Source organism: Hypoxylon fragiforme (genome assembly GCF_022984875.1).
Source record: "Hypoxylon fragiforme strain CBS 206.31 chromosome Unknown GGS25scaffold_4, whole genome shotgun sequence".
In the NCBI taxonomy this organism is placed as follows: domain Eukaryota; kingdom Fungi; phylum Ascomycota; class Sordariomycetes; order Xylariales; family Hypoxylaceae; genus Hypoxylon; species Hypoxylon fragiforme.
In genome coordinates, this window is record NW_026054759.1 from 2,781,501 (window position 1) to 2,806,526 (window position 25,026).

The 25,026-nt window shown below is 48.3% G+C and overlaps 9 protein-coding genes across 9 annotated transcripts; 5 read left to right on the forward strand and 4 right to left on the reverse strand.

Annotated features, from left to right (window-relative positions):
• Positions 1–1,022: 1,022 nt before the first annotated feature.
• On the reverse strand, positions 1,023–4,401 carry GGS25DRAFT_245286 (glycoside hydrolase family 5 protein). Its single transcript, XM_049257152.1, has 3 exons — positions 4,295–4,401; positions 3,042–4,235; positions 1,023–2,979 (listed from the first exon to the last, which is right to left on the reverse strand). The coding sequence occupies exons 2-3, from the start codon at positions 3,901–3,903 to the stop codon at positions 1,409–1,411; spliced, it is 2,433 nt and encodes an 810-aa protein (XP_049118063.1). The 5' UTR covers positions 3,904–4,235; positions 4,295–4,401; the 3' UTR covers positions 1,023–1,408.
• Positions 4,402–4,434: 33 nt separating this feature from the next.
• Positions 4,435–6,153, forward strand: GGS25DRAFT_487395 (thiamine diphosphate-binding protein). Its single transcript, XM_049260713.1, has 2 exons — positions 4,435–5,770; positions 5,834–6,153. Exons 1-2 carry the CDS (start codon positions 4,588–4,590, stop codon positions 5,869–5,871), a joined length of 1,221 nt encoding a protein of 406 aa, XP_049118064.1. The 5' UTR covers positions 4,435–4,587; the 3' UTR covers positions 5,872–6,153.
• Positions 6,154–6,274: 121 nt separating this feature from the next.
• On the forward strand, positions 6,275–7,904 carry GGS25DRAFT_487398 (subunits of heterodimeric actin filament capping protein Capz). The gene is made up of 4 exons (XM_049260714.1): positions 6,275–6,546; positions 6,673–6,950; positions 7,068–7,205; positions 7,297–7,904. The coding sequence occupies exons 1-4, from the start codon at positions 6,493–6,495 to the stop codon at positions 7,637–7,639; spliced, it is 813 nt and encodes a 270-aa protein (XP_049118065.1). The 5' UTR covers positions 6,275–6,492; the 3' UTR covers positions 7,640–7,904.
• GGS25DRAFT_245338 (uncharacterized protein) lies at positions 7,595–9,396 on the reverse strand. Its single transcript, XM_049257154.1, has 4 exons — positions 9,129–9,396; positions 9,050–9,065; positions 8,867–8,974; positions 7,595–8,792 (listed from the first exon to the last, which is right to left on the reverse strand). Exons 1-4 carry the CDS (start codon positions 9,175–9,177, stop codon positions 8,180–8,182), a joined length of 786 nt encoding a protein of 261 aa, XP_049118066.1. The 5' UTR covers positions 9,178–9,396; the 3' UTR covers positions 7,595–8,179.
• On the forward strand, positions 9,199–12,086 carry GGS25DRAFT_245314 (heterokaryon incompatibility protein-domain-containing protein). The gene has a single exon (XM_049257153.1). The coding sequence runs from the start codon at positions 9,617–9,619 to the stop codon at positions 11,675–11,677; it is 2,061 nt and encodes a 686-aa protein (XP_049118067.1). The 5' UTR covers positions 9,199–9,616; the 3' UTR covers positions 11,678–12,086.
• Positions 12,087–12,901: 815 nt separating this feature from the next.
• On the forward strand, positions 12,902–13,926 carry GGS25DRAFT_487411 (cytochrome b5). The gene is made up of 3 exons (XM_049260715.1): positions 12,902–13,266; positions 13,389–13,515; positions 13,577–13,926. The coding sequence occupies exons 1-3, from the start codon at positions 13,151–13,153 to the stop codon at positions 13,742–13,744; spliced, it is 411 nt and encodes a 136-aa protein (XP_049118068.1). The 5' UTR covers positions 12,902–13,150; the 3' UTR covers positions 13,745–13,926.
• A 935-nt stretch (positions 13,927–14,861) lies between these two features.
• GGS25DRAFT_487419 (transcription initiation factor IIE, beta subunit) lies at positions 14,862–16,501 on the forward strand. The gene has a single exon (XM_049260716.1). The coding sequence runs from the start codon at positions 15,031–15,033 to the stop codon at positions 15,913–15,915; it is 885 nt and encodes a 294-aa protein (XP_049118069.1). The 5' UTR covers positions 14,862–15,030; the 3' UTR covers positions 15,916–16,501.
• A 688-nt stretch (positions 16,502–17,189) lies between these two features.
• GGS25DRAFT_245494 (uncharacterized protein) lies at positions 17,190–18,650 on the reverse strand. Its single transcript, XM_049257156.1, has 2 exons — positions 18,117–18,650; positions 17,190–17,848 (listed from the first exon to the last, which is right to left on the reverse strand). Exons 1-2 carry the CDS (start codon positions 18,397–18,399, stop codon positions 17,208–17,210), a joined length of 924 nt encoding a protein of 307 aa, XP_049118070.1. The 5' UTR covers positions 18,400–18,650; the 3' UTR covers positions 17,190–17,207.
• Positions 18,651–20,442: 1,792 nt separating this feature from the next.
• On the reverse strand, positions 20,443–22,773 carry GGS25DRAFT_245498 (uncharacterized protein). Its single transcript, XM_049257157.1, has 3 exons — positions 21,842–22,773; positions 21,649–21,788; positions 20,443–21,596 (listed from the first exon to the last, which is right to left on the reverse strand). The coding sequence occupies exons 1-3, from the start codon at positions 22,371–22,373 to the stop codon at positions 20,826–20,828; spliced, it is 1,443 nt and encodes a 480-aa protein (XP_049118071.1). The 5' UTR covers positions 22,374–22,773; the 3' UTR covers positions 20,443–20,825.
• Positions 22,774–25,026: the final 2,253 nt, after the last annotated feature.

Sequence of the window (25,026 nt, forward strand, 5' to 3'; positions counted from 1 at the left end):
AGCCTCGTCGTAGCAGCATGGAGAAATAAAGTCCTAGAGGCAAAAGGCATTATCACATACCTACATACATACAGTGCTCGCCGACGCTCATAGTCTTGCATATTTATATATACCTAACCTAGCTGATTATGTACCCATGAATATATACCTTCATCACCATCGTGATATCTTCATCTACCATTACTTCATACCTAGGCGGGTACCTATTACATCCATCCCATCCCACCCATCCCGTGCCCGACTAAGTATATACAAAAACCACCCTAAAAGAACTGCTACGTAAGGTGTCTGTCTAAGTAGGTACGTAGGTACAATGAAAACATGTATGTATACTATCGCCCGCCACGCCTGAGCCCCAAAAAAAACAACGAAGAATAGGATCGCCAGTAGATCACGTCCGTACCTGTCCAAGCAAGTTGATAGATACCTAGGCCGGCCGCTAGGAAATAGGCAGATAAATGCTCAACAAAAAAAAAAAAAAAAAAAAAAAAATAGACCACGCACGTGTGCCTCAGCTGCTCGCGAACCTCACCGAGTTGAGCTTAAAGGTCTCGGCGAAAACAGAGGAAGCCCGCGAACTTTTTGCTCAACTGACTGACTGACTGACTGACTGACTGACTGCCCCACGAACTGGTTGCCCTCGCGGATAGTTCCCACCTGGGCTTTACCTACCTAATCCCGCGCCTAAGGACCCAATATTGCAACAACAACAACAACAACAACAACAACAACAACAACAACAACAACAACAACAGCAATAGCAGCAGGAAGGCTCTCCGTCGCTGGTGGGCCGGCTTTTGAGGCTCCCGAGATTAGGCAGCGCCTAATGCGCTCGAGCCAATTTTTTTTTCAAAAGCCGCGGGCTTATTTTTGCCTGTAATAAGTGGGTATCTCTGGATTGGCGAGGAGGCATTGTATTGTAGATGGGGAAGAAAAACGCCATCTCTGCCTGAGCCCAGCTGAATATGTCATTGTCATCACCATCATCGTCTCATCCAATCCCCACCTTCTCCCCCCCTCCCCTCCCTATCCCCAATCTCATCATCATCGTTCCACTCGTAGATATTTCCTCAAAGATCGTCAGATCAGTTTGCATGCTTGCATGCTTACTTTGCCTATCTCCATAGGTAAGTAGACTAGGGAGGCAAGGTAGGTAGGTAGGTAGGTAGGGTGGCAGTAGGCAAGGTAAGCTGTCGGCCTGTTCCGACTCTCCAATCTAGATCTGCATCTAGGCCTAGACCTCTCAATGTCAGCCAGGGGAGAGAAGCTGGAACTTGAAGCTGAGGGGCCCCCACCCGCCGTGGGTGAGCCCCAATAATCCCCCAATCCCTTATCCCCTATCTCCCTTTACAGCACTTATCCCAACAAAAAAGAATAAGCAACATATGCGCGCGCGTATCAAGTCGAATCAGTAGGACTCGCCCAGGCCGGTGAAGTCGGGCACGTCCGAGTCGCAGTTGAAGTCCTTCTCGTAGGCCTTGGCGGGCAGGATGCCGGCGGCGAGGCCCTGCTTGTAGCTCCACTGGGGCGCGTCCTCGGTGTCCCAGGTCCAGTACCACCAGCCCCAGCCCTTCTCGAACGAGACCATCTGGGCCTCGGCGAACATCTTGAGGAACTGCCGGTACTCGTCGCTGTATGACCCGGGGTCGGCGTTGGCGCCGTTGCACGTGCAAGACGCGTCCTGCGACGGGCACTTGGGCGTCAGCGCCTCCGTCGACGCGTTGCCCGAGTCGTACGTCCCCGTCCACCGGTTGCCCCAGCCCACGTTCGTCAGGTACTTGGCGCAGTCCGTGTCCGCCTGCGACCACTCCGCGAACATCGTCGGCCCGAACCCCGTCGACGTCGACATGCTCTGCTCCGTCTGCTCCGTCCACCCGTCGCACGCGTACTGCACCTTTTTCTGGTGCGTGTAGACGATCTGGTCGTTGTTGAAGATGACGTACTGGTGTACGTCCAGCACCAGCCCGTCGAGGCCCGTGAGCTTCCCCTGCCAGTTTCCGAGGCCCATGAAGCCGTCGCCGAACACGACGTTGGCGGTGACGCCGTTCTTGCGTACGAGATTGAACGCCTCCTGGGTCCAGGAGATGACGGCATCGGCGGGGAGGTTCACCATGCGCGGCTCGTTGGCGAGGCCGTAGAAGGCGATGATGTTCTTGTATCGGTCCTGGGAGAAGAACTTGGTCAGCCGGTCGTGCACGTCGAGCGACCGCTGCGAGTTGAGGTCCCCATCTGTGCCGTTAAGCCAGTTCACGACGCCCTGGCGCCCGCTGTGGTTCCATCCGTTCTGGCTTCCCGGCAGTGCGTGAAGGTCTAGGTTCACACGCAACCCGTACTTGCGACACCACTCGATGGCCCGCAACAGGTACCGCCACGACGTGCGGAACACGTACGGGTCACTGTCGTACGTCTGCACGGCCCAGTAGCTGTACGGTATTCGCACGTGATCTAGTCCCGCTGCCTGTATCTCCTGAAAGGTCTGCTCTGTAACGAAGGTGGCGTAGTGTTTCTCGAGCGTCGACGCCGCCGTCTTAGGCCCCAGGTGCGTGCATAGCGTGTATTCGTCAATGATATTGAGCTTGCTGTCGTAATTAAACAACGATGGCGTGATGAACGGCTCCAGCGATAGCCAACCGCCGAGATTAACGCCCCGCGCCGGAGTCTTAGAATAGTCCCCCCACGACTTTTCAATGGCTGGAACTTTGTCGTTGGCCGCCACGGAGTCATCCCAGTCCGAGAAGAGCCCCATGATGGGTAGGTCACCAACCGTCTCGTTCGTGTAAGTGACATTAAGGTCATCCGTGTTATACCACGTGAAGGGGTCGAGGTACGTTCCTCGAGCCGCCGTAGGGATGTCGTTCTCCGAGATGTCGTTTAGATTGGAGCGATTACTGCTAGAATTGGCGCTATTGTTCTTGCTCACAGTGACGGCGACTGCGATGATGATGATCAACACCACGAGCGCAATGCCTGCTATGATCCCTATCCACCATGCTTGTTAGTAGCCGTTACGTGTATCCCCACCCACCATTATTGAAACCTACATCGCTTCTTCTTCCTGTTTCCGTCGCGGAGGTGGAAATCGAAGGCGTACCAGGCCTTAGCTTTCTTCCTTTCCTTCTCTTTCGTGATGCTGTCGTAGCTATCGTAGCTGCTGTGCTTGCTCGCCGCGCCGCCTCGCATTCCTGGGGCGGCGCGCCCTTCTTCTACGATGGCACCGCTGACAACTCTTCGATCTTTCTTGTGGGGTTTTCGCTCACGTTCCCGCTCAACCACCCGTTCTCTTGCCCGTTCCCTCGGTCTATACTCATCATCCTCTGTTCCCGTATCCATAGCGGCGGCAGCAGCGTGTCTTTGTCGTCGTCTCTGCCTTCGTTCCTCTTTTTCCCTCTCTCGTGACTCGTATCCTTTATTCCTTTTCCTCTCTCGTGATTCATATCCTCTATCCCTTTCCCTGTCTCGTGATTCATACCCTCTATCCTCTTCCCGATACTCCCCCCTCGATCGTCGGTCTCTCCTCGGAGCCTCGTTTTCCCCTCCGGATGTCCCGTACCCATCTCTCCTGCGTCGGTCTGCCCTCCGCTCGTCATATTCGGCATCAACCGGCTTGTATTCTTCCCGTCGGTGCCGGTCCTTTTTTGGCCTACGCTCACGCTCTCTGGGTGGATCTTGCGCGGGCTCTGGCACAATACCTCGTGTGTTATTGTCATTTAATTGGGCGAGCGCATTCATCGACAGCCTCTGTCCCGTGGCCCGCGATGTCCCCCGCGACCTCTCTCTTGAGCCAGGTGCAGCTCCCCTTGAGCCACCGCCATGTTCCCTAGACCTGGATTTCTTGTGACGTTTATGACGTGTCTCGGAATCCCTATGTCGACGATGATCGGTCTCAGAGTCGTCGTGTGCCATAGGTAGATATAGATAGTAGGCTCCTACCAGTGAAGATATATATATATCTACTAGATCCGTGAATATATAAAGGCGTTTCTCTTAAATTTTTCTTGGTAGGCAATGACTTAGATATGTAGGTAGGTAGGTATGTAGATAGGTATGCAGCCTCTTTACGGCAGTAATCTGCAGGAATTAATATCCATTGCGTCAGGGAAGACTCTTAATGAATTCTCGAAAACTTGGCTTGGACAGGGAAAGGTGGCATTTGGCGGCGCGTACGTTGTTGACCGGGCAACAATCTTTTATCTTTCTCCAATCTTTTCCAAGTTTGCATCCCTGTAAGCTCTTCCCTGGTCGCGTTAAAGCTTCAATGTTCAATTTAAAGGCTTGGCCGTATGTACCTACGTACCTGAATAGTTAGTGGGGTTCGTCGCATGGAGTCGGCCCTGCAGCTCTCCAATTCAATGTTATCAACTCCAAATCGATTGCCGCAGCTAAGCGACACCTTCCAGTTGGAGCGGCCAGGGCGTCATAGGACCCGGCTGACTTGACCGATTCCTCCTAACATCCCTATTATTTCATCAGAACTCAGAACTCAGAACCCAGAACCTCAGAATGAAGAACGTGACAAGTCAACTGCCAGATATGAACTCACAAAGGTAACAGTTGTAATCATCCCAGATTCCAGGTACCTATACAGTCATGAAGCACACCGTTGCACTTCTTCGGCTTGGTAGAGTATCCTCGCCTGTCAATATCCTAAATAAATGCACGCGCCCCGTCTCATATCGACTACGACGTCAAAACTACTCAACTCATCCTACGAATGCGAAGCTCAACTTACCAACTGATTACTCGACGACGCCATTATTAGCACACGGTGCGCAACAAGCACTCAGTAATCCCGAGCTACCACCCGAAGCCAAGAATGGGACAGCCAAACGTATGAACTTGTTCCAAGCAATTAATGATGCCCTGTCAACTGCACTGGCCGAAGACGAGAATGTCTTGGTGTTTGGAGAAGATGTTTCTTTTGGAGGAGTATTCCGCTGTACGATGAAGCTGGCGGAGAATTTCGGGGGCGCTCGTGTCTTTAATACACCTTTAACAGAACAAGGCATCATGGGTTTTGGTATTGGATTAGCAGCCGAAGGCATGCGACCGGTAGCCGAGATTCAGTTTGCAGATTACGTATATCCTGCGTTCGACCAATTAGTAAACGAAGCCGCCAAATATAGATATCGCGAGGGTACGACCGGAAGAAGCGTAGGCGGTTTAACGGTCAGAATGCCGTGCGGCGGTGTAGGTCATGGAGCGCTATATCATTCACAGTCGCCAGAGAGTCTCTTTACTCATATCCCCGGTCTGAGAGTAATCATGCCAAGGTCGCCATTGCAAGCCAAGGGGCTTTTGCTGGCAGCAATCCGGAGCAATGATCCATGTGTGTTCATGGAACCCAAGATTTTATATCGAGCAGCTGTTGAACAGGTGCCAACGAATCCATATACGCTGCCCCTTTCTAAAGCAGAAATACTGAAGGAAGGCAAGGATGTGACGATTATCTCGTACGGGCAGCCGCTTTACACTTGTGACGCAGCTATCCAAAGGGCAGAAGAAGATTTAGGAATCTCGATAGAGCTCATCGATTTGCGGACGATATATCCTTGGGATAAGGAGACTATCTTCAAGAGTGTACGGAAGACGGGAAGATGCATGGTGGTGCACGAGTCCATGGTAAACGCAGGTGTGGGAGCCGAAGTAGCAGCAGCAATCCAGGAGGATCCTGACACATTCATACGTCTTGAAGCACCAGTGTCGCGCATAGCAGGCTGGAGTACCTTTACACCATTGCTGTATGAGAGGTTTAACATCCCTGATGTTGCTAGTAAGTCTTTTCGCAAGTGATCTTTGAATAACCCATGAGAGAGTAAACTGCTAACTATGGCAGGAATATACGATGGGGTTAAGAAACTGTTGGAATATTAGAGGATTGGACATGTATGATATACATGGAGGACGAGAGGGTCGTTTGCTGGTGGAAAGCGATATGCTAGGTATAAATTATGCTGTGATTAAAAGAGCGATGAACAGAAAAAGCATGGCTCATAAGAAGATGCATGTGCTCGCCGAGTTTAGGATAACTATAAATGAGCCCTATTAACTGATAGAAACCTCTTTAGATAAGTAAAAGGAAAAGAAAGGAAAAAATATTTCAAGGTTTAAATTTCGAAGCTCTTGAGATTCTTTGATTGCAGTTGACTGACAAGGATAGTATGTAAATTGTATGCAAATTGTTAAGAGTTGCCCGGGCATCTCCATTTTATATTTCATAGCGACTATCGATAAGACTGTTACCAGGATTCATCCACTTGCCCCGCGCTACGTAGTGGCAGAAAGTGGTAAGAAGACCGGCGTTTCAACTCAAGCTGAAGTTACACATACCTAACTCTAAACTACACCTATACTTGAGAGTCCAGGTTACCTAATCCCCCTTTTTAGTTTCCTTCTCAACCTCGTAACATTGAAGTCTTATAGCCTACTTGCATAGGTACCTACCTATTATATCATTCCGAAGTCTCACTACCGTCCTACCAAAATCGAACAAACATGGCGTCTCTAGAAACGGTGGAGTCCTTCGTAGAAGGCGCACCGCCAGGCGAGGTAGGTCACATATCACATACCTAATCATTGTCCCATCTTCACCTACCTATTTCTTTTCATCGTCTTCAAATCTCCACTGCTCCAACACAAAGAACCCCGACTGACTTACAGGCAATACACCGCTAGCTTGCCGACGTGATCAACGACATCAAAGCCCTCACCATCAACGAGCCCGAGCTCGTCTCCCAGCTAGGCCCCGCCTTCGAGCGCTACAACGAGGACCAGTTCGTCACCGCGAAGCTGCCCGGGAGTGCCCAGCAGGTCGTTATCAGCGAGCACAGCTCTCTCGGCAACGGTCGCTACTACGACGTCGAAAGTTCCTCCAGCTTCGATTTCGACCACACCACCCTAAAAGCGAGTAACGTGCAAAGCCACGTGCTAGAAGGACCCCAGGCCGAGTTGGTGTATGTTGTTTACTCACCTAATACTGTAAAGAGAGGGGGCGAAAGAAAGAGAGAGAAAGAGGTTACTCGTCTATGGAGATGGTCAGGCTGATTGGTCACATATATGTGTGTGTATAGGAAATCTACGCTGAAAAGCTTATCCGCATACGTCAAGGAGCATTTCCCAAATGCCTCGTACGGCGCGTATCCCATCGAGAACGACACCAAGATAGCCATCATCATCGTCGCCAACAAGTATAGTCCTAACAACTTCTGGTAAGGCAACACAGCAAATCACCCCTTTTCTTTTTTACCCCTCCTTTTTTATTAAGGGGGTATCATGATGACCACTAACTTTGAATTCTAGGAACGGCCGTTGGCGTTCCCTCTACATTTACGACCCCGCTTCGAGCCACCTTACGGGCAGCATCAGGGTTGACGTGCACTACTACGAAGATGGCAACGTGCGCCTCCTCACCAACAAGCCCGTCTCCACGTCCTCATCCTCCGGCACCGGCGCCGGCATCTCCAAGGACATCTCCGCCGCCGAGAAGAAGTACCAGGAGGAGCTGAACCGGGGGTTTACGAGTCTCAGCGAGGGCGCCTTCAAGGGCCTACGCCGACAACTGCCCGTCACGCGGCAAAAGATCGAGTGGGACAAGGTCGCGAGTTACCGCGTGGGACAGGACATTGGCGGCTCGAGGAGATAAGCTGGTGCTTAGTTTTAGAGGGGGGATAAAAAAAGGGGAGGAGGCAAGGAGGTCATTTATTAGATGTTGCTTTTGAGAGGGGGTGCTAGAATTGGCAAGCCTTCATACATATGATATTCTAGCCTAGAGGATGTCCGGTGGTGATGGTGATGAAAAAAACGAATGAAGAGTTTGTTTTTCAGAACTCTCTATATACATATTATATAAATGTTCCTAGGTCGTCACGTAGGTACTAATAAAACATACCAACGATTCAAGCTTATCGTTCTATGATATGGTATGGTCCCGAGACTGTTGGCGGCTGAGTTACACAGCGCATCCCTTGCGTCACCTCCAACGACATACAAGCTCGATATCGATTTCCCACGTGCATGTAGTTATATAAAGTTTTAAACGGCCCGCTTCTCATCCATCGTATTCCAAAATTTGTCTAAACCAAAAAAAAAATCGTCTTTTTCATATCGGCGAAAGTTAGATATCCAAAATATCGTCCAAAATATCGCTATGCGTAAATGCAACCACAATTGCGGCGAAGATGGATCAAGGTAGCCTGATCCGTCCTTCGTCCCGACTCATAGAGTCCACCCTTGGCCCCTGTCCAAACTGCCAAAACGTCAAACGCTCGACTCCCGGCCCCCCCAGCGTCCGACTAAACGCATGCTCGTGGCCGACCAACGCGGCGACCCAGTACGACAAAAAGGCCAGGGTGGACAACACCTCCGGCGGCTGGAGCAGCCGCTGCAGAATCCACGCCAAGAACTGGGGACCGCGTTGGGCTGATGACAATGCACGCTGCAGCTCGGGCCAGGACAGGTGGTACGCCGGGCCGAAGGGGCGGCCCCGGGCGCCGCAGATGAGCGCCGCCGTGTACGCTAGGTACAGCCAGGAGCGTGTGCAGACGGAGTCGAAGGTCCGCACGCGGGCTAGGAAGATGAGTAGGTGTAGAGTCCCGATTTCCACGACGATGGAAGCGGCAAAGGAGAGATAGGCATAGATTTCCGGCGAAGCGGGGGTTTTGTTTGCGACCTCGAGGGTGTGGAATACGAAGTCGAGGATAACGCGTATGGTGCACCAAGAACTACCCAAGTAGAAGCCCCACCGCCCGCGGAATACAGCGATCAGTTCTACTGAGAGTACCATCACCGGGAAGATACTGGGCCAAAAAGAAACAAACTCTTAGCATTGGGGTTAGGTAAGTAGAAGAGTGTAGCGACATTCTATACGCACATCATGTCCGCGATCTTAACTAAGGTGGCTAGCTCAATAGGAAAGCCAGACGTGATGAGCCAGACGACTCTTGTCACTATGAAGGCAATAGCCGAGAGGACGCCGAACCTAGGTAGGTAAGATGATGAGTTGAGCCACAGGACCAGGCAGATATTGATGCTTTCTTGTCGCATGAAGACTTACCACTGTGCGTAGATTGCTGAAAGCCTCGTTGAGTATGAAGTTTCCAAATGCAAGTCTAAAGATTATGAGGGGGACTTACATGCATTGCGCAATGCAAGATCGTTGCGGATTTTCGAAAATATATTCATATTAGGTATAAGAATGCCAGTCTGCGTAGGAGACTACCGCATCATTTCGAACCCAAAGCTGGATTCCAGGTCAGGATATTTAAGCACGAAAATCGATATAGGGCAAAAGTCAACAAGGCCATTCTGAGACATTCAAATACCATAAGCGCCGCCTTGACGCCCGAAATGGAACGGGCCTCTGTCGTATACATTAGTACGGGCTGAATATTATTTCTTCAGCCTATAAAACATGGCATAATCGCCAGGGGAACGCATCCTGCGGCTGCTTCCGTTCCAATGAGCAGGGGTCCTTGGAAAGTTGAGACTCAAGTCAGAAGCCCAATTGATGGACCTCATAGCTGTACCACATAAACTACGAAGGTAGTTACCATCGAGTATAGTTATTATTTACTATCTTGCGTATACGGTATACGTTAAGCGGCTTGTAGTATGCGAAAATATGTCAAGCCAATATGTCTACGAGCCGTTGGGACCAAACTCCATACGACTATTGTCGATTGTGCCAGGCTTTCCGTCGGAAACAATTAAGTGTAGCCTCGATATCGTGGATGACATAACCAATGCGCAAGTATACGACGCTGTATCTGGTATTTGGGGCACCGAGTTATCCGATGAGCCGATTATGTGCAATGGGCAGAGGATGGCCGTGACCAAGAACCTGATAGAGGCAATGAAATATCTCAGGCCACTACCGCCGTGGACCTCGGTTCTCACATGGCGTACGGATCACCCTCTCCATTCAAGTCGCAATGTATGGAAGAACTTCGCCACAAACCGCCGGGAGGAGCAGAATCGCTCTAGCTCCCAGCAGCGGCGGGCCCTCTGGATCAAAGCGATCTGTATCAACCAGAACAACAAAGTTGAAAAGGGCAATCAAGTCAAGCTGACGCAAAAAATCTTCGCAAATGCAGGAGTTGTTAAGATTTGGTTGGGCGAAGCGAATGACTCCTATTCAGTTAGTTCCACAAGACTAAGGATAGTACAAGAGACCAATACTCCGTTGGTTATACGGAAATCCAGTTTTCATTTTGACCAGTATGGAAGAATGCCGATTGTTCTCACGTTCATCGCGCAAGCGCTACGGAACGTTGAAGCTGGCGATGACTATTGGACCGCAGGAAGATCTGCTACGGACACAGTCTACCGAAACCGAGTGCATGGATTTCCGGATGCGTCCTTCGAGGAATGGAAGATTATCCGCTGGTTCTTCACCAAGATGTGGTTCCAGCACATCTGGGTCATACAGGAAGTGGTTTTGGCCCAGCGTGCGGTAGTCATATTGGGAGACTGGCACATTGAGTGGGCAGCGGTAGGGATAGCTGCAGCATGGTTCAAAGGGCATGGCTTTGCCTTACCCACCGTCGTAAAATTTATAGGGGATATGAAAGACCTTCTGCCAGTCTCCAGAGCTGCTACAATGTGGGAGTTATGCACCACGCTGGGAAAGAGACGTCCACTGCTCCAGATGTTACGAGAACTCCGCGGACGAAAAGCAACGCTGGAGGTAGATAAGGTATATGCAGCTTATAATTTGGCGGAAGAGACTGCGAATACAAAAAGGTTAGATCCGTTAATCGAACCGACATACGACAAACCATTTGAGGAGGTGTATCAGAACTTAGCACGCTTCCTTGTGATAGACCACGGAAATCTTGCCGTACTATCCCACGCTGGCGGCTTCGAGGGCGTGAAATCGGTCTGCGCATCGTGGGTGCCAGACTGGAGTCAAGACAAAGCATCCGCTGAACTGATCAATAACGATCACGACGACTCGCCTTATAATGCCGATAACAATGAGTACCTAACAATAGGAGGCTCTTTAGATCCGAAATGTCTCTCTGTCAAGGGGATCAAGGTCCCTTCCGGCGTTATACGAGCATATGGCGACAAACTCTTCAGTTATGGGTTCCGCCACACTACTTACAAGGAAGAGCATGATTTTATTAGATCATCCTGGAAATTGGTTGCCGACTGGGTCAGAAAACAAGATAGCCCAGAGATTGCAAATGAGAGTTTACGGATGTACCGGAGTGAAAACATACCACGAACATTTATCTCCACACTTACAGGAGGCTTTAGTGATATAAAGCGGCCAGTTCATGAAGACCCTAGCTTCCTCGACGATGCAGCATGGTGGTTAAAGCAGGAATTCAACGACCAGATTCCAACTTCAGGGATAGCTCCAAAAAGGAGTAATTGGACGACCATGTGGAATTCTTCAGATTCGGGTCGGTTTCACGAAACCTTCGCGCGTGTTTGCTTACATAGACGGTTCTTTGTCACGACTGAAAACCTGATGGGCATAGGCCCTGAAACAATGAAAAAAGGCGATATGGTAGTTATCCTGTTTGGCGGGAAGGTACCATATGTGGTGCGACAAGTTAGCCAGGCCAGGTATTTGTTCATCGGGGAGTGTTATGTTCCGGGTTTGATGACCGGGGAAGCAGTCGAGCAATGGAAGAAGAGTGGAGGTAAAGCGGAATTCTTCCACCTTGTGTAGTCGATCTCCCGCGCCCGGCCCGCGGTCTCGTTAGCAAAGCCCCGCTCTTCGTATTCGTTCCTGTTTATCATCTAGATTCCACGAATTAGGATCTTGCTAGGTCCGATGACAAGTCCAAAGTACCGTTTTCATCACCATAATCCGAACTATATCTACCGTGCCATCCCGTGCCATCCGCAGACAGCTTCTCGTCACAACAAGTATAGCCCAAATCCGTGGCACATTCAACTTAACAGAAAAATAGACGCATACAATTTTGTGATGAACGAAGGATCATCTCCGAACTCAATATCGGCTACCCATCCTCGTTAGCTATCAATAGATAGGCATCGGGAGCGACGACACGGATCTGATATAAGCCACTGTTCGGGATCCGACGGAGTGCGGTGCAGGCAATTGATTATAACATATCAAGTTGCCGGATTTTATCAGACATCCCTGATTGGCCAATCCTTCTTCGGATCTTCAACAAGGGGGTTTCTTGGAGTTTTCTCGCAACTCCGTCGGAATGCATTCGAAGGTAAAGAAAGAAGCTACCTAAAGAAATAACCAAGGTAGAGAGATGTATTGCGGGAGGGGAAAGAGGGTCAATAATGTGCACGTTGTACACGCTAGATGCACTAAAACATTAAATCTAAGATCGATAACTAAACTATTAAAAAGTTAAGAGATCAATTGATACACTGTGTATGTAGGTAATGAAGCAGTTGCTCGAGATCGATCTTACCAAAAAGTCTAAATAATGATAATGATAATGGGGTTATCATGTACATAAAAAAAGTTATGCTCTTCTAAGGCTTCATTCAATATTGAAGTTCTATGCTCTTCCATGCCGAGTAAGTGTCCGACCTAGCATCCCGGCTTGGGCTCTTGGAGAAGTACAGTACATTACCGACCAGCCGAGGTGGCCTTTCCTCACATACTTACATAGTACTATGCACAAGTTCGCACGCATGTCGCACCTACAGCACTATGTGCCTACCCTCTATGTAGGATTTCCTAGGATTTCCCAGTACATATGTATAGAAAAATCCGACCGACTGACATGAGCTAACACGCCATCCCCACAAAGATATGATAAATGAATTACAATGACTCTGATTGGGTGAATGTGTCAGGATTAGGGATGCCGCTGGCTCCGCAGACCGCTAGCTTCTAAAATTTCTAGGCTCCAGGGCTGCTAGAGCCTAGGGGGAACCTGGGAAGATATTCGAACGTAATGAAGTGAAGGCTAATCCATGTCACTAATAATTTAATTCACAAGCTCAAGTTGTTCTGTTCGTTCTTTTTATCCTTCTTTCCCCCAACCCTTCTTCTTGTTCCCTCCTCAACAACAACTTCCGATCTCCGTGCCGCTTGTGCATCCTTTCTCGTCTTGATTTAATAGTCGCATTATCATTCCCGTCAAATCAAGCAAGCGATTGATATCGATAGATTGACTTTTAGACAGAAAAATAAAACGATTAAGTCAAAATGGCCGACAAGGAATTCACATTTCAGGATGTTGCCGAACACAACACCAAGAAGGATCTCTTCGTAGTTATCCACGATAAGGTTTACGATGCCACAAAATTCGTTGATGAACATCCGTAAGTGCATCTATATACTAGACTCTTTATATTCCTGGACTCTTTACCCCAGCTATCCGGTCGCTGCCTCCCTATCACTTGCTCTCGAGAGAATGTTTGCTGACATAGTTTTGTTCACTTAGTGGTGGCGAGGAAGTCATGTTAGACGTCGGTGGTCAGGATGCAACGGAAGCTTTTGAAGATGTCGGACACAGTGATGAAGCCCGGGAAACCCTTGAGCAACTCCTCGTCGGTACCCTCAAGCGCAAGGTCAATTGACACTCCCCTTTTTAGTGACTTGGTGAAATAAACTGACAAATTTTCGAAACAGGCCGGCGACCCGCACCCTAAGGCTCAACAGTCTTCCCTCGCGCCTGATGCCAACACCACCTCCGCCGGTATGGGAACTGCGCTATACGCTGTCGTCTTCGTTGGAGGCCTACTCGCGTTCGGCGTCTATCAATACCTACAGGCCCAACAGGCCAGCACTGAGGCTTAGGTAATGCGCATCCACGGATTCTTTTGGGAGGGGAGTCATTCACAAGGGGGCCTCGGAGTGTACGGGACAATTCATAGGATGGGATAATCGATACCTTCCTGGTGTGTTTATTATCGATTCCTTAATAGACCAGGTCGTTTGGTTTTTCACACATATTTCCCATTGCCGCATCATTAACTAGACCATTTGGTTTATTGATACCAAATCTCTAGTGAGAGTGCCACCATTTAGTTGGCGGAGTTGGTTGACGGATGAGGATAGCGGTCACTTAGGGACAGGCAGGCAGGCAAACGTTTTCCAATGTCGACGATTTAATGCGGCAAAGACACGGCGATCCTGTTTCGGAGCTAGATGAATTCAACAATTTCCACCATCAACAATTGCAATCTGTACTGAATCCACCTATGCTTCTGATGTTCTTGTAAATACTAACTATGCAGGCAAATCTACCTACTTATGTACATACATACGTGTTCATAACATTGAAGTCCTTAAAATACCAAATATTTCTCCAGCGACCAATTCAACAAAGATTCATTCAATCACAAGATTTACGAGGATTCATCACTACAAGTTGATTGTGACATGTTCACTACCTGCTTGAAGTAGTCAATACCTACCTAGGCTAGGATCTGCTCCCAAACTGTCGGAATTGGTGCTCGGAGTTACATCGAAGAGAGAAGCGCATATCTCATTCGTCCGGAATAAAGATTAAACAACAATAAAGTTCAAATGTTGTTGTAGAGGCCAATTCCCAATTCCCAATTCCCAATTCCCAGGACTCAATGTTTCCCAGTTACGTAAAGAAATAAAGTTCAATAGTTTAAATTGTCTCATCAAAATCTCAGCCGGGTTCAACACTTATCCAAGATGCACACAGCAATTCCTCATCCAAGACCCACATTATGATCTTCTAAGCCACGTGTAACTTTAGAGAACAGATAACTTAAACTACGGCGTAGGTACGTGCCTTATCAGCTTATCTAGAGCTTCGACATTGAAGTTACCACTGTGCAGGTACTTCGATACATACCTAGGTACACAGTACATCTTTTAGCTCTGCATCCCCACACAATTTGAACTCAAGCTTCTTTGAAACTAAACTGATCCTGGAATTTCCTTACCTAACTTTGAACAATTGATTGACATCCACTCAGCCGCATTTTCCATTCTTTGCTCTTCAAGCTTTTATTCTTTCATCACCCTTCCTTTAAGAAAAGAATCATCCATCTTTTCTTATATCGCCATATTATCAACCCAAGAAAGCACTGTATCATTCCATCATCATGTCTCCTTCTAAACCAGCAAATGGCTCAAAGCGAGCCGCGCCCGACTCGGCCACCTCTCCAGCGGTCACGAGCACGACCAAGACCGATGGCCCTGCCTCCAAACGTCAAAAGCGCGATGGAATCGCTAATGCCAAAGAAAATAACCTGATACCGACCCCGGCTGCTGCTGCCGCTGCCGCTGCGTCGCAGGACTTCGGCGCTCACATGGCGACACAGATGACATACGCGGTCGAATTCCTTAAGACGAAGGGCACTCCCAAGACCTTCCAGGAGGTCATAGATCACCTTACCCTTCAGCACATTCCCGAGAGCCAGCAAAGAGCCTTCATGGAAGTTATGCAACGTCATTCGCGCATTCAATTTATTCCAGCTCTCAAGTCGAAGGCGAATGCCGACCAGCAAATCCCTACCTGGCGCACCGGCACTTACCAGTACAAAGCCAAACTCCCCGGCGTGACCAATAAGCTCAAGCTACTCGAGTACTTACAGCAAAAGAAGGACGCTTCATGCACTCTCGTTAAGGACATCAAAGACGGCTGGCCCAACTGCGACATGGCGATCGACCAACTGGAGAAGGAGCACAAGATCCTGGCGGTCCGCACTAAGAAGGATAACCACCCGCGCTACGTCTGGCTCGACCGGCCCGAGTTGCACCACGAAGTCGACACCGAGTTCCAGGTCATGTGGTTCCAGGAGAAGCTGCCCTCCGCCGACGACATGCCCAAGATGCTTAACGCCCTCGGCCAGAAGGCTACCAGCGAGCCGAAGAACCCAGATCACATGGCCCAGAAACAGCCCTCTAAGAGAAAGAAGGGCGCGCGTCCCCAGAGGAAGTTCGAGAACGAGCACATGCGCAACATATTCGAGCAGCACAAGCGCTAAGAAGAGAATTCGAGTCCGTCAAGTGTCATGAATAGTGTCAGGGCATTTGCATTTTTTGTTATTATAAGCAATGGGGTGGTTGATAATCGAGCAAGCAAGCAAGGAGTGAATCGAAAAATTTGGCATTGGTTCCCCTAAACCAGAGAAGATCAGAAAAAGGGAGGGGAAAGGGTAAGGGAAGGACGGCATAGCATTTATTCATTGGTGGCGTTTTACGGTTTGATACACCCAGGAGTTTCTGGCAAAATAGGTACCTAACCTACTTAGGTAATTGAAATTAAAGGGAAATGAAATGGCTAAATAAGCTGGAAAATTTTTTGTGTGCTGACTCCTGCCCCCCTTACTTATGTTTTGTTGAGAGAAGTTCGTCCTACATAAGTCGGAATCTCCTCGAAAAGGGGGATGGTTTGGCATGCGAAGTGGGCGTTCTTTTTTCCTTTTTTTTTCATAAAAAGGGGGAGCAGGCTGGCAGGCATTGTAATAGGAGGTATAGTATAGTTGGCGAAGAATTCGACGGACAGCTAGCTCTCTGCAAAGTTCTACTAGGTAATAGTACTCTATGAATAAAAGGTGCCTTAACTTTTTCCCTCTTTTTCTGTGGCTTTGCTAGGTACCTAGGTAACCTACCTAACTTCTCTCCCCTTTTCTTTCTTTCTTTTCCCCCCATTTTGTTTTCTTCCTGGTCGTGTTCGTTTCTACATGGGGATAAAGGCACAGCTTCAAAAGCAAGGTAGGTAGGTAGGTAGGTAGGTAGGTAGGTATATATATATGCCTAGGTAGGCTCCAGCGTGTGCTTCGATGCCGGTTAGTCAACCATAGGTACCTACCTATGCTTATACTTATGCTTATGCCTATCGGTATTTTTACTCGTGTAAAGGAAGAAGAAAGATCCGCATTTACAGCTCCAGCAAAAGGAAAAAAAGAAAAAGAAAAGAAAAAGGGGGGGAAAGGAGGGCAGCATCCTCACCTGGCATCAAGTCTAAAATTACCACAATTTTTAAGAGATATTAGATATGGCCTATTGATAGGAACCTATTATGCACCAACCTAGGTTGGGCATGTATCGAAGATCACCAAAAAGACCAATAAGCAGTAATACTTTTTATATTTCATATAACTGGAAAGTAATACCCCTTTTATCTATGGTCAGCAAGCAGACCAGATATCGTCCATTCATACCTATACACGCTTTAAAAAGCAATCCAGGTTTCGTTATGTGCCTTCCTTCAATCTTTACATTTCACGTACCAGGATAGCAGGTACGTTGCCCATCTATCAAGCATGTATGCATGCTATCGCCCCCCTCGTCCAATCCTCTCCAACTCTCGGGCTAAGAAATCGGCGCTCTGCGCCCCGCCAATAATATACCGCCCATTCACGACAAGGGTCGGAACGGCGCGGACGCCGACGTCACGGCGGCTCATGACGGCCGCGCACAGCTTGTCGACAGCGCGGCCCCACTTCTCGCTCGCGAGGACGGCGGTAATGGATGAGCGGGAAAAGCCGGTAGCGGAGGCGCAGGTGCGGGTGAGGAAGGACCGCGAGGATATGTCGCCATCCTGCTCGTGGTGGGCGCGGAGGAGGGCGCGGAGGAGCTGGAGCTGGAGGGCTGGGCCTCGGCGATATGTTTCCGAGGGGGGAGTAGTGGTGGTGAAGGAGGGAGACGGAGATGGAGACGGACGCGGAGACTTGGAGGCGCGGGTGCTGACCGACGAGGGGGACCCTTGGGCGGAACGGCTCGGTGTAGAGGTGAAGGCCGTGCTTCGGGCTGTTGTGGGTGTGCTCTCGAGCGCGAAACGCAGTAGCTTGTGTGCGTCACGAGTACTTCCTGTTAACCCCTCCCAGCTGAAGTTGATGCCTACCGGTTCTCCCAGGCGCGCCCAATGCTCGGGGCTGTGTGTTCGTGCGTTGAGATAGGTGGACTTCTCGTATGCTAGGACAGAATGTGGGTTAGTCAGTTATTCAGCAAGCTGGCGAGGCGCCTGCCGTGTTTTACTCTTCTACAATGCTCTCTCCACTTTCTCGTTTTGATGTTCCAAGCTACCTAACGTGATCATTACAAGCCCCTGTTTACCTGAGTTGATTTACGCATCTCCAAGACGACGTCTAACGTGCTGTCTAGGCAACTTCTAAGGAATACAGGAATGCGCGGGCGCTAGTGCCACCTCGAGGACGCGGAGCGTGGAAAAGGTAGAACTCACCACTTCGAGCCGCAATGGGATCAAGCAAAAACGGAGAACAGGTTATCTCAAAGGTCGCCTCTGGGTGTCGGGCTGTGTAGATCTCGATCGCGGCATCCAGGTTCTTCAGCGCAATATAACAATATGGACAGATGATGTCTAGAATAAACTCGATAGTAAAGTGTGTAGTCTCGGCCGTTGCGCCAATATCCATAGCATCTGTATCTGCATCTGCATCTCTCGCTCTTTTCCCAGTAGAAGTTTCATTGTCCGCTGGTCTCAGCAAATCTCGTATGCTCGTCATAGCGTGTGCGTCTGAATCGTAACGACCCTAGGCAAAAACAGAAACTCCTAGAAGAGTTATAGATGGGCCTAGGTAGTCGTGATCCGTCCCCTTGATAGAAGCTTGGCTATGATGAATAGTCTTCCGTTGAAATCCAGAACTAATGTATTCATCAACCAGGCTGAGGATGTTATAACATGGGAAGCCGGCGTAGGGGGTGAGATATGATACCCCTGAACAGACGTCGTAGACTTAAGAATTGAAGGAGGGCGTCCTGGCTTATACCCCGTAAAATCCCAATACAATCGACGAATAGTCAACAACCCCAAAACAAATAACTCGAAAAGAATTAAGTCGATTTCAAAAAAGTTAATTCGAGCGATCTCCTGGTTTAAGTCTACCAGGTATCCCAAGCCAGATGATGGCAAAAGAATAAACCGGTACGAAAGTGCGACATCTTAAGTACCTAGGCGAGGCGTAGCCCAACCCAACAGAATTGACGGTCAAGATGATTAAATGATTATATGATCAAGAAAAAAAAATCCCAAGAAAGAAAGAGAATAGGAAAAAAATATCATAAAAAAAATAACAGGTCACAGAATGCGTCTCAACTGGGAAAGTTTTTCCAGCCAGTAGCGTTTTCCAACGGTTCAAAAGAGCAATCCGTGCGTTGTTCCTCTGTTTGCCCAGGTTTCGCGCGGGTATGATCACAAATCAAAAAATCTCCGGGATCAACCAACTTGCCTTACTTACATACCATTGCGAGCTATCTACGCGAGCCGTTGCCGCCAAGGTACCTAGAGTTGGAAGGGAAGGCCACCTACTAGGTCAAGTACTACCGTATTAGGTAGGGGACTTGTGCCGTCGGAATCGTATGAGAGATGGATCACTAAACATCAATACTCACCTACATATAATATAATATGCGCCTGCAGCCGAAATGCGGCGCGGCCAACATTAAGAACCCTCCATCTAGGACCGCCCGCAATGATTTTTTTGTCTTGTCTTTTCCTTTTTTTCCTTTTTTTAGCGCGGAGGAGCCAAGTTTAGGCAATGAATAAGAAGATAGGGTGTAGGTGGTGGGTGGGTGTAAGTTGTTGTAATAAAACAAGATCAATTATTAGAGTAGGTAGAGGTAAGTTCATGTTTAGTATTTCCTCGATCGTATAAACTACGAATAGTATTGTGCATACCTACATATGGCCCTATGCACCTACCTAACCTTTTAGTAACTTAAATAGTAGCTACAGTAGCAGCATTACATTATACAGCAGATTGGGTTTCTTGTATGCCCAGTGATCACATGCATGCACCACCTTAAGACTTGCAAAGTTCACTTTCTTTAGTCTTGGTTCACTAACTTCACTTAACCCTGGAGCATTTGAAGTATTTGTGTACAATGATCGACCTCAAGTCTCTCAAGCCCCAAGACTTTAAACCATACAAATACACACATACATACACACACACACACACACACACACACACACATACACACACGCACACACACATTAGACGCATAAACACATACGTTATTGATGAGGTGCCTTAGATCATGCATGATACAAACGAGTAGTGTCTGATCAGTAACACATGTCAAAGAAGCAACTGCAGATAATCCAGATACAAAGTAGTCCAGAGACAACTGCCGAAATATCAAGATTCCCTGCCATTCATTCATTCTGGATTGCTCAGTATCCGCAATCGATCTTCTGAAGTTGCACTCTGGGAAATATGCATCTCATGCTCCTTGTAATAGAAATTTCCACCGCGCGAATTCATATCCTGTCTTTGCTCTCCTCTGCATAGTAGGAGAGCCAGCTAGTTCGTGCGTCCCTGAATCGCCTTTTTTTCCGTTCCACCGTGCCAGGTTAACCGTATTCCCTCCCCTCCTACACCGACCATGCGTAGTATCGTAATGGCGACTGAGCCTAACCAGTCTATGTCGAAATCGGAGGAAGAAACAAAGTTCAAATGGCCATCCCAGTCCCACCCCAATACATCCATTGGGTAACAAGTCCAGGCTCCTTTCCTCTATATTATAAGATTTCCACCGGCATACTGACTTGTTTTTGTTGTCGCCAGATTATTCGAGGCTTTTGCCCCCCGATAGACTGAGCTGAGTAAAACCGCCCCCGAGACAGTCCAGTTTATTGGACTAGGTCCTGTCGAATGTATTTTAGGGGGGAAAGGGTAAATAAATAAAATGAAAAATAAACGCCAGTTGATAGTCCCTCTCAATCGATTGTCTCGAAAAATCACGCCATGCCGTGCCTTTGGGTATTGAGTTTCACAAATGAAACCATGCAAGCGACAAAAGAAATCTATTGTGGAGGGAGATTTGGGTATTGTTGTTGCTGGGGAGGTTGATATTGGTATGGGTGCTGATGCTGATGCTCAAACCCAGCCTCCCCCCCAGCCCAGCCCGATCCATCGTGGGTGCCATCCTACTGACCAGCCCACAACTCGTTCGGACGTGGCTTGACGTCATAAGTGGCTGAGCCTGGCTCCGTACTCGTGGGTCGCCGGATCTGTGTGCCAGCATTGTAATACATCTGGCCCATATTGTTGCTTCCGAGGAACGATTGATCGGGATCGGGATATACATAGCTGTTACCACTGTTGCTATGCGTGGGCGAAGCCATGTGCGACGGTGACTGCCATCCCACGCTACCCATATGAGGACTTCCACCGGTACTCCCAGTGGCTGACTGGTGGGATTCAATGCTGGGCTCTAATGTTGGCGGTGGTGGATAGACTGCAGGGTGCGACGTAGGTCGCATGCCGGTTGTGTATGCGGGGGCTGATGTAGGGCTCTGGGACTGCATGTCTGTGCGCATGTGAACCGGGAGCGAACCGTTATTTACATACGAATAATCGCTGTTTCGCATCGCGTTGGCCGCCGCGAGCTCAGCGTTGGGTGAGATAGACATCTGTCTTTGAGCTGGGGACGGCGTATTCAATGGAGATCCGTGGTTGGATCTTGGGTCGCCATCACTGTGACCTGCATTTGCGGCAGTTGCACTAGCCCGGGCTGCCAGGACTGTAGCTGTAGCAGCAGCAGCCTCCTCAACAGTTTCTGTATGGTTATTTTGATGCCTAGTTAATGTCGTTCTTCGGGTGAACGTCTTCTGGCAGTTCGCATAAGGGCATTTGTAGGGTCGTTTGCCTGAGTGAATGCGTCGATGTCGGGCCAATGAACTACTATCGCTGAATGGCTAGAGACAAAATTAGCACACTATCCCGAATCTGAATATATGATTGGTTTACCTTGCCGCATCGTTCACACATATGTGGCTTTTCGCCAGTATGTACGCGCTGGTGCACAGTGAGAGCTGATCGCTGAATAAACTGCTTTCCACAGCCTGCGAAGTCACAAACGTGTGGTCGGATTCCACTGTGAATTCGTTCTAGAAGCATGATTAGCATGGCAGAACCCCATGTTCAAAGAAAATCAACTCACCATGTCGAGCTAGATCACTTCGCCGGGCAAAGGCCTTGGTGCATGTGCTGCAAGGGAAAGCCTTTGGCGGAGGCTGGGGCTGTTGGGCCATTTCAGGGGGTTTATTGTAGGGCATAGACAGTCCATGACCAACTGGGGCCATGCTAGGAATCATCATCCCATGCGTCATATTGTTGGGGGCCATGTTTGGATCAGGCAATGGCATCGCAGTCTGCATGGCAGATGGGGAACCGTAGGGTCGTCCATTTCCCATGCCATTTAGAGCATCTAATGGCTGTCCCATACGATGCCCCGAGTGATAGGAGCTCTCTGAGCCGTGGGGTGAATTGGATCGGTCCATTGCGGTAGGAAGATGCGGATGGGGAAGAAGTTGGTGGTCGGGAGAAGGGCCAGAAGCGGCGGCAGCCGCTGCCGCTGCCGCTGCCGCAGTCTTCTTATCCATGATATTCGTGATATTCATCACTTCCGAAGATGGTGACTTAGACATGATTACACGACCAAGGTAATATGGTTCTAGTGGACTGGCCGACATCGACTGCGCCACCTATTTTGGATAGGGAACCGTGTAAATGCCGTCTTGCGCGGCCTGTGTAAGGATTTTATTTAGACACCGCAAGGTCAAATTCGATATCCGGTAATTCAGTTTGCAATAATGCGAGTTCTTATTGTATGCAATCTATACAATATGTCCTAATGTCCTAGGGGTGGGCAGACAAACGGCGGCAAAATCGTGGGCCCCAATACTGGTTGACCTCGAGTATTTTGACTTGGCACGCGTCAACTATGGACCGTAGCCAATTCGTCGCTGCGTAATCTTTGGCTTCTAGGCACTCGTAGGTTGGTTTGCGCCCAGTTTGGTACTGCCTTTTACGGTCGAGTATTTCGATGCGCGCGAGTCTCTTCTTTATCGGGGTTTAGGAAGGCGGCGGAATAATATGGCACCTTTCGTGATTTCTTTACCAGGATGTCTTTGTCGACGGTTGATGATGGGAACTTTCGAAGTCAAAATATCGTAAACTCTCCGAGTCCAATAATTATCAAGTCGCAGATCCGCGCAATCGTTCGGATGTTATATCTGTAGACCTAAAAGCAAACATGGTCGAGTCAGCACACTTTTCAACGCAAGCGAAAAGATACAGTAAATAATGGCGAGGTAGGAAGCAAAGCTAGCTAGCTATGTGATGCTCGTAGCAGACAAGGGATTCAAGGATGTAGTATCGGCACGGATAGCTTAAAGACATCTATCATGGAAGTGAGTAGCACCGAACTCTTGCGATACAATGATCGTCCTCAACTGACAGAGGAGCGACGTCTATATCAAGGCATCTAGTCCTGGAGTGCAATGCGACGCGTGACAGAGGCGTGAAAAGACGCCCGGATCCCAGGGCGGCAGAGCAGCAACAGGACGTCGTGCAAACCGAGCGATAGATAATAGATAGCGCAACTGTAAAAAGAAAACGGGTATGTGGATCTAGAACTGGCAGAGGCTAAAGGAACTGGAACGGGGGCAGCTTGTGATCCTAACATACCTCGAAAGATACCTCGACGAATTACCTGACCACTGATCAACTCGGAGGATGTCGTGAGACGGAAGTATATGTATGTAGAGAAGGCGACGTCACAGATAGTGATCAAAGCCCGAGTCGCTTGGTCTTGGTCCTGGTCCTAGTCTCGGGTTTAAAAAGAAGGGTTGACGAAGGAATTAAGAAAAGAATGTGTGACGGCGAGGAAGGAAAAAATATTGGAAGTGAATGAGATGACCAAATTGAAGGTGGTATTTAGGTAAGCTCGCAGTAGGAGAATGTACTAGGGTACCTTTTCGCAAGTATGCACTGTACGTATGTATTTGCACCAAGGTTCAAGTTTAGGCGGTGGACAGAGCGTGGAAGGTACAGGTGGGTATGTGGATTGGTGCATGCGCGTTGGTAAGGAACAGTTGAAGGTAAGGAACGGGAGCAGGGACCACGTAGCTTTACTAAAAAAAAGATACGTACCCAGTACAAAGTACATTCAACTGATGCACGCCCCTCAATTATCGCCTTGAACCTAGTACCTTGTTAGTACCTAGTACTATCATACCTACCTAGGTACATACATACCTATGTAACGCGTAACAATTAAATTTATTCAATTATTCGATCTTTACTATGTAAGTAAGAGCTCTTAAGTAATAGCTAGCAGAACATATGATTTAATTAAATTTTACTTGCAAAGTCTATTTTAATACTAGTACGGAAGTGAGTGAATCACTTGCTTAAATATGTTTGATACCAAACAAGTTTAATTTTTTCCCTCCTTTTTTTCTTTCCTTTCGTCTCCCTAGAACCCTGTTAGTCGTGTACGGCCTAATGAAACTGCCGCATAGTGATTAGGTACCTAGCAGTAGGGCTACAGTTAATCCAAGGGACCTAAGTGCATGGTAGGCTTCCTAGTACACACATATATGTACCTAAGCACATGTACGTGCAACGCGTGATACTATTACAATGCTAATATCGAATATACTAATTTAATTTGAGCTAACTTCTTTTGCTGTTAGTCACTACCATTTTCAGAAAAGAGCATACATTTTCTTGCTTCAATTGTTTATTCCCATATGCATCCATATCTTTCATTACCTAGGAGTTCCCTTGTCATGTATTTACCTAGGTATATGTGTATATAACAACAGTATGTACTTATAGGTATATAGTTGAATTATTTTCGTTCGGAAGTTGGTTCCTTTTGCTCCTCTCATATATCACGTTATATCACGTTGACACAAACAAAGCCTCATGTATAGTACAGTAATTCGCCTACACACAGTTGAACTAAACCCAAGAGAGAACCTTTCTGAACACTGTCTATCTTGGCATCCAGGGACGAGTACAATTACCCCTGGTCTACGTTCCATAAAATATGCTCCACCCTTATTACCTACGATATTGACAGGACATCCCCCAGACGTTCTATGTACTGTGGATATATTCACTCTATTTGCTTGTTATTGCCATAACCAGGATACACAGATGGTAAACCCCTAATTCAGTTCGAGGTAAGGTGTGCATATATACATATTATGTACCTAGTAAAAGGAGGGATGATGTGTATAATCTTTACTACCATAATGCAGACGCGCATGTGATAACTTGTGTATTTTCATAGGTAGTATGTTTAATGCTTACATAGCTACTAAATACTATAGT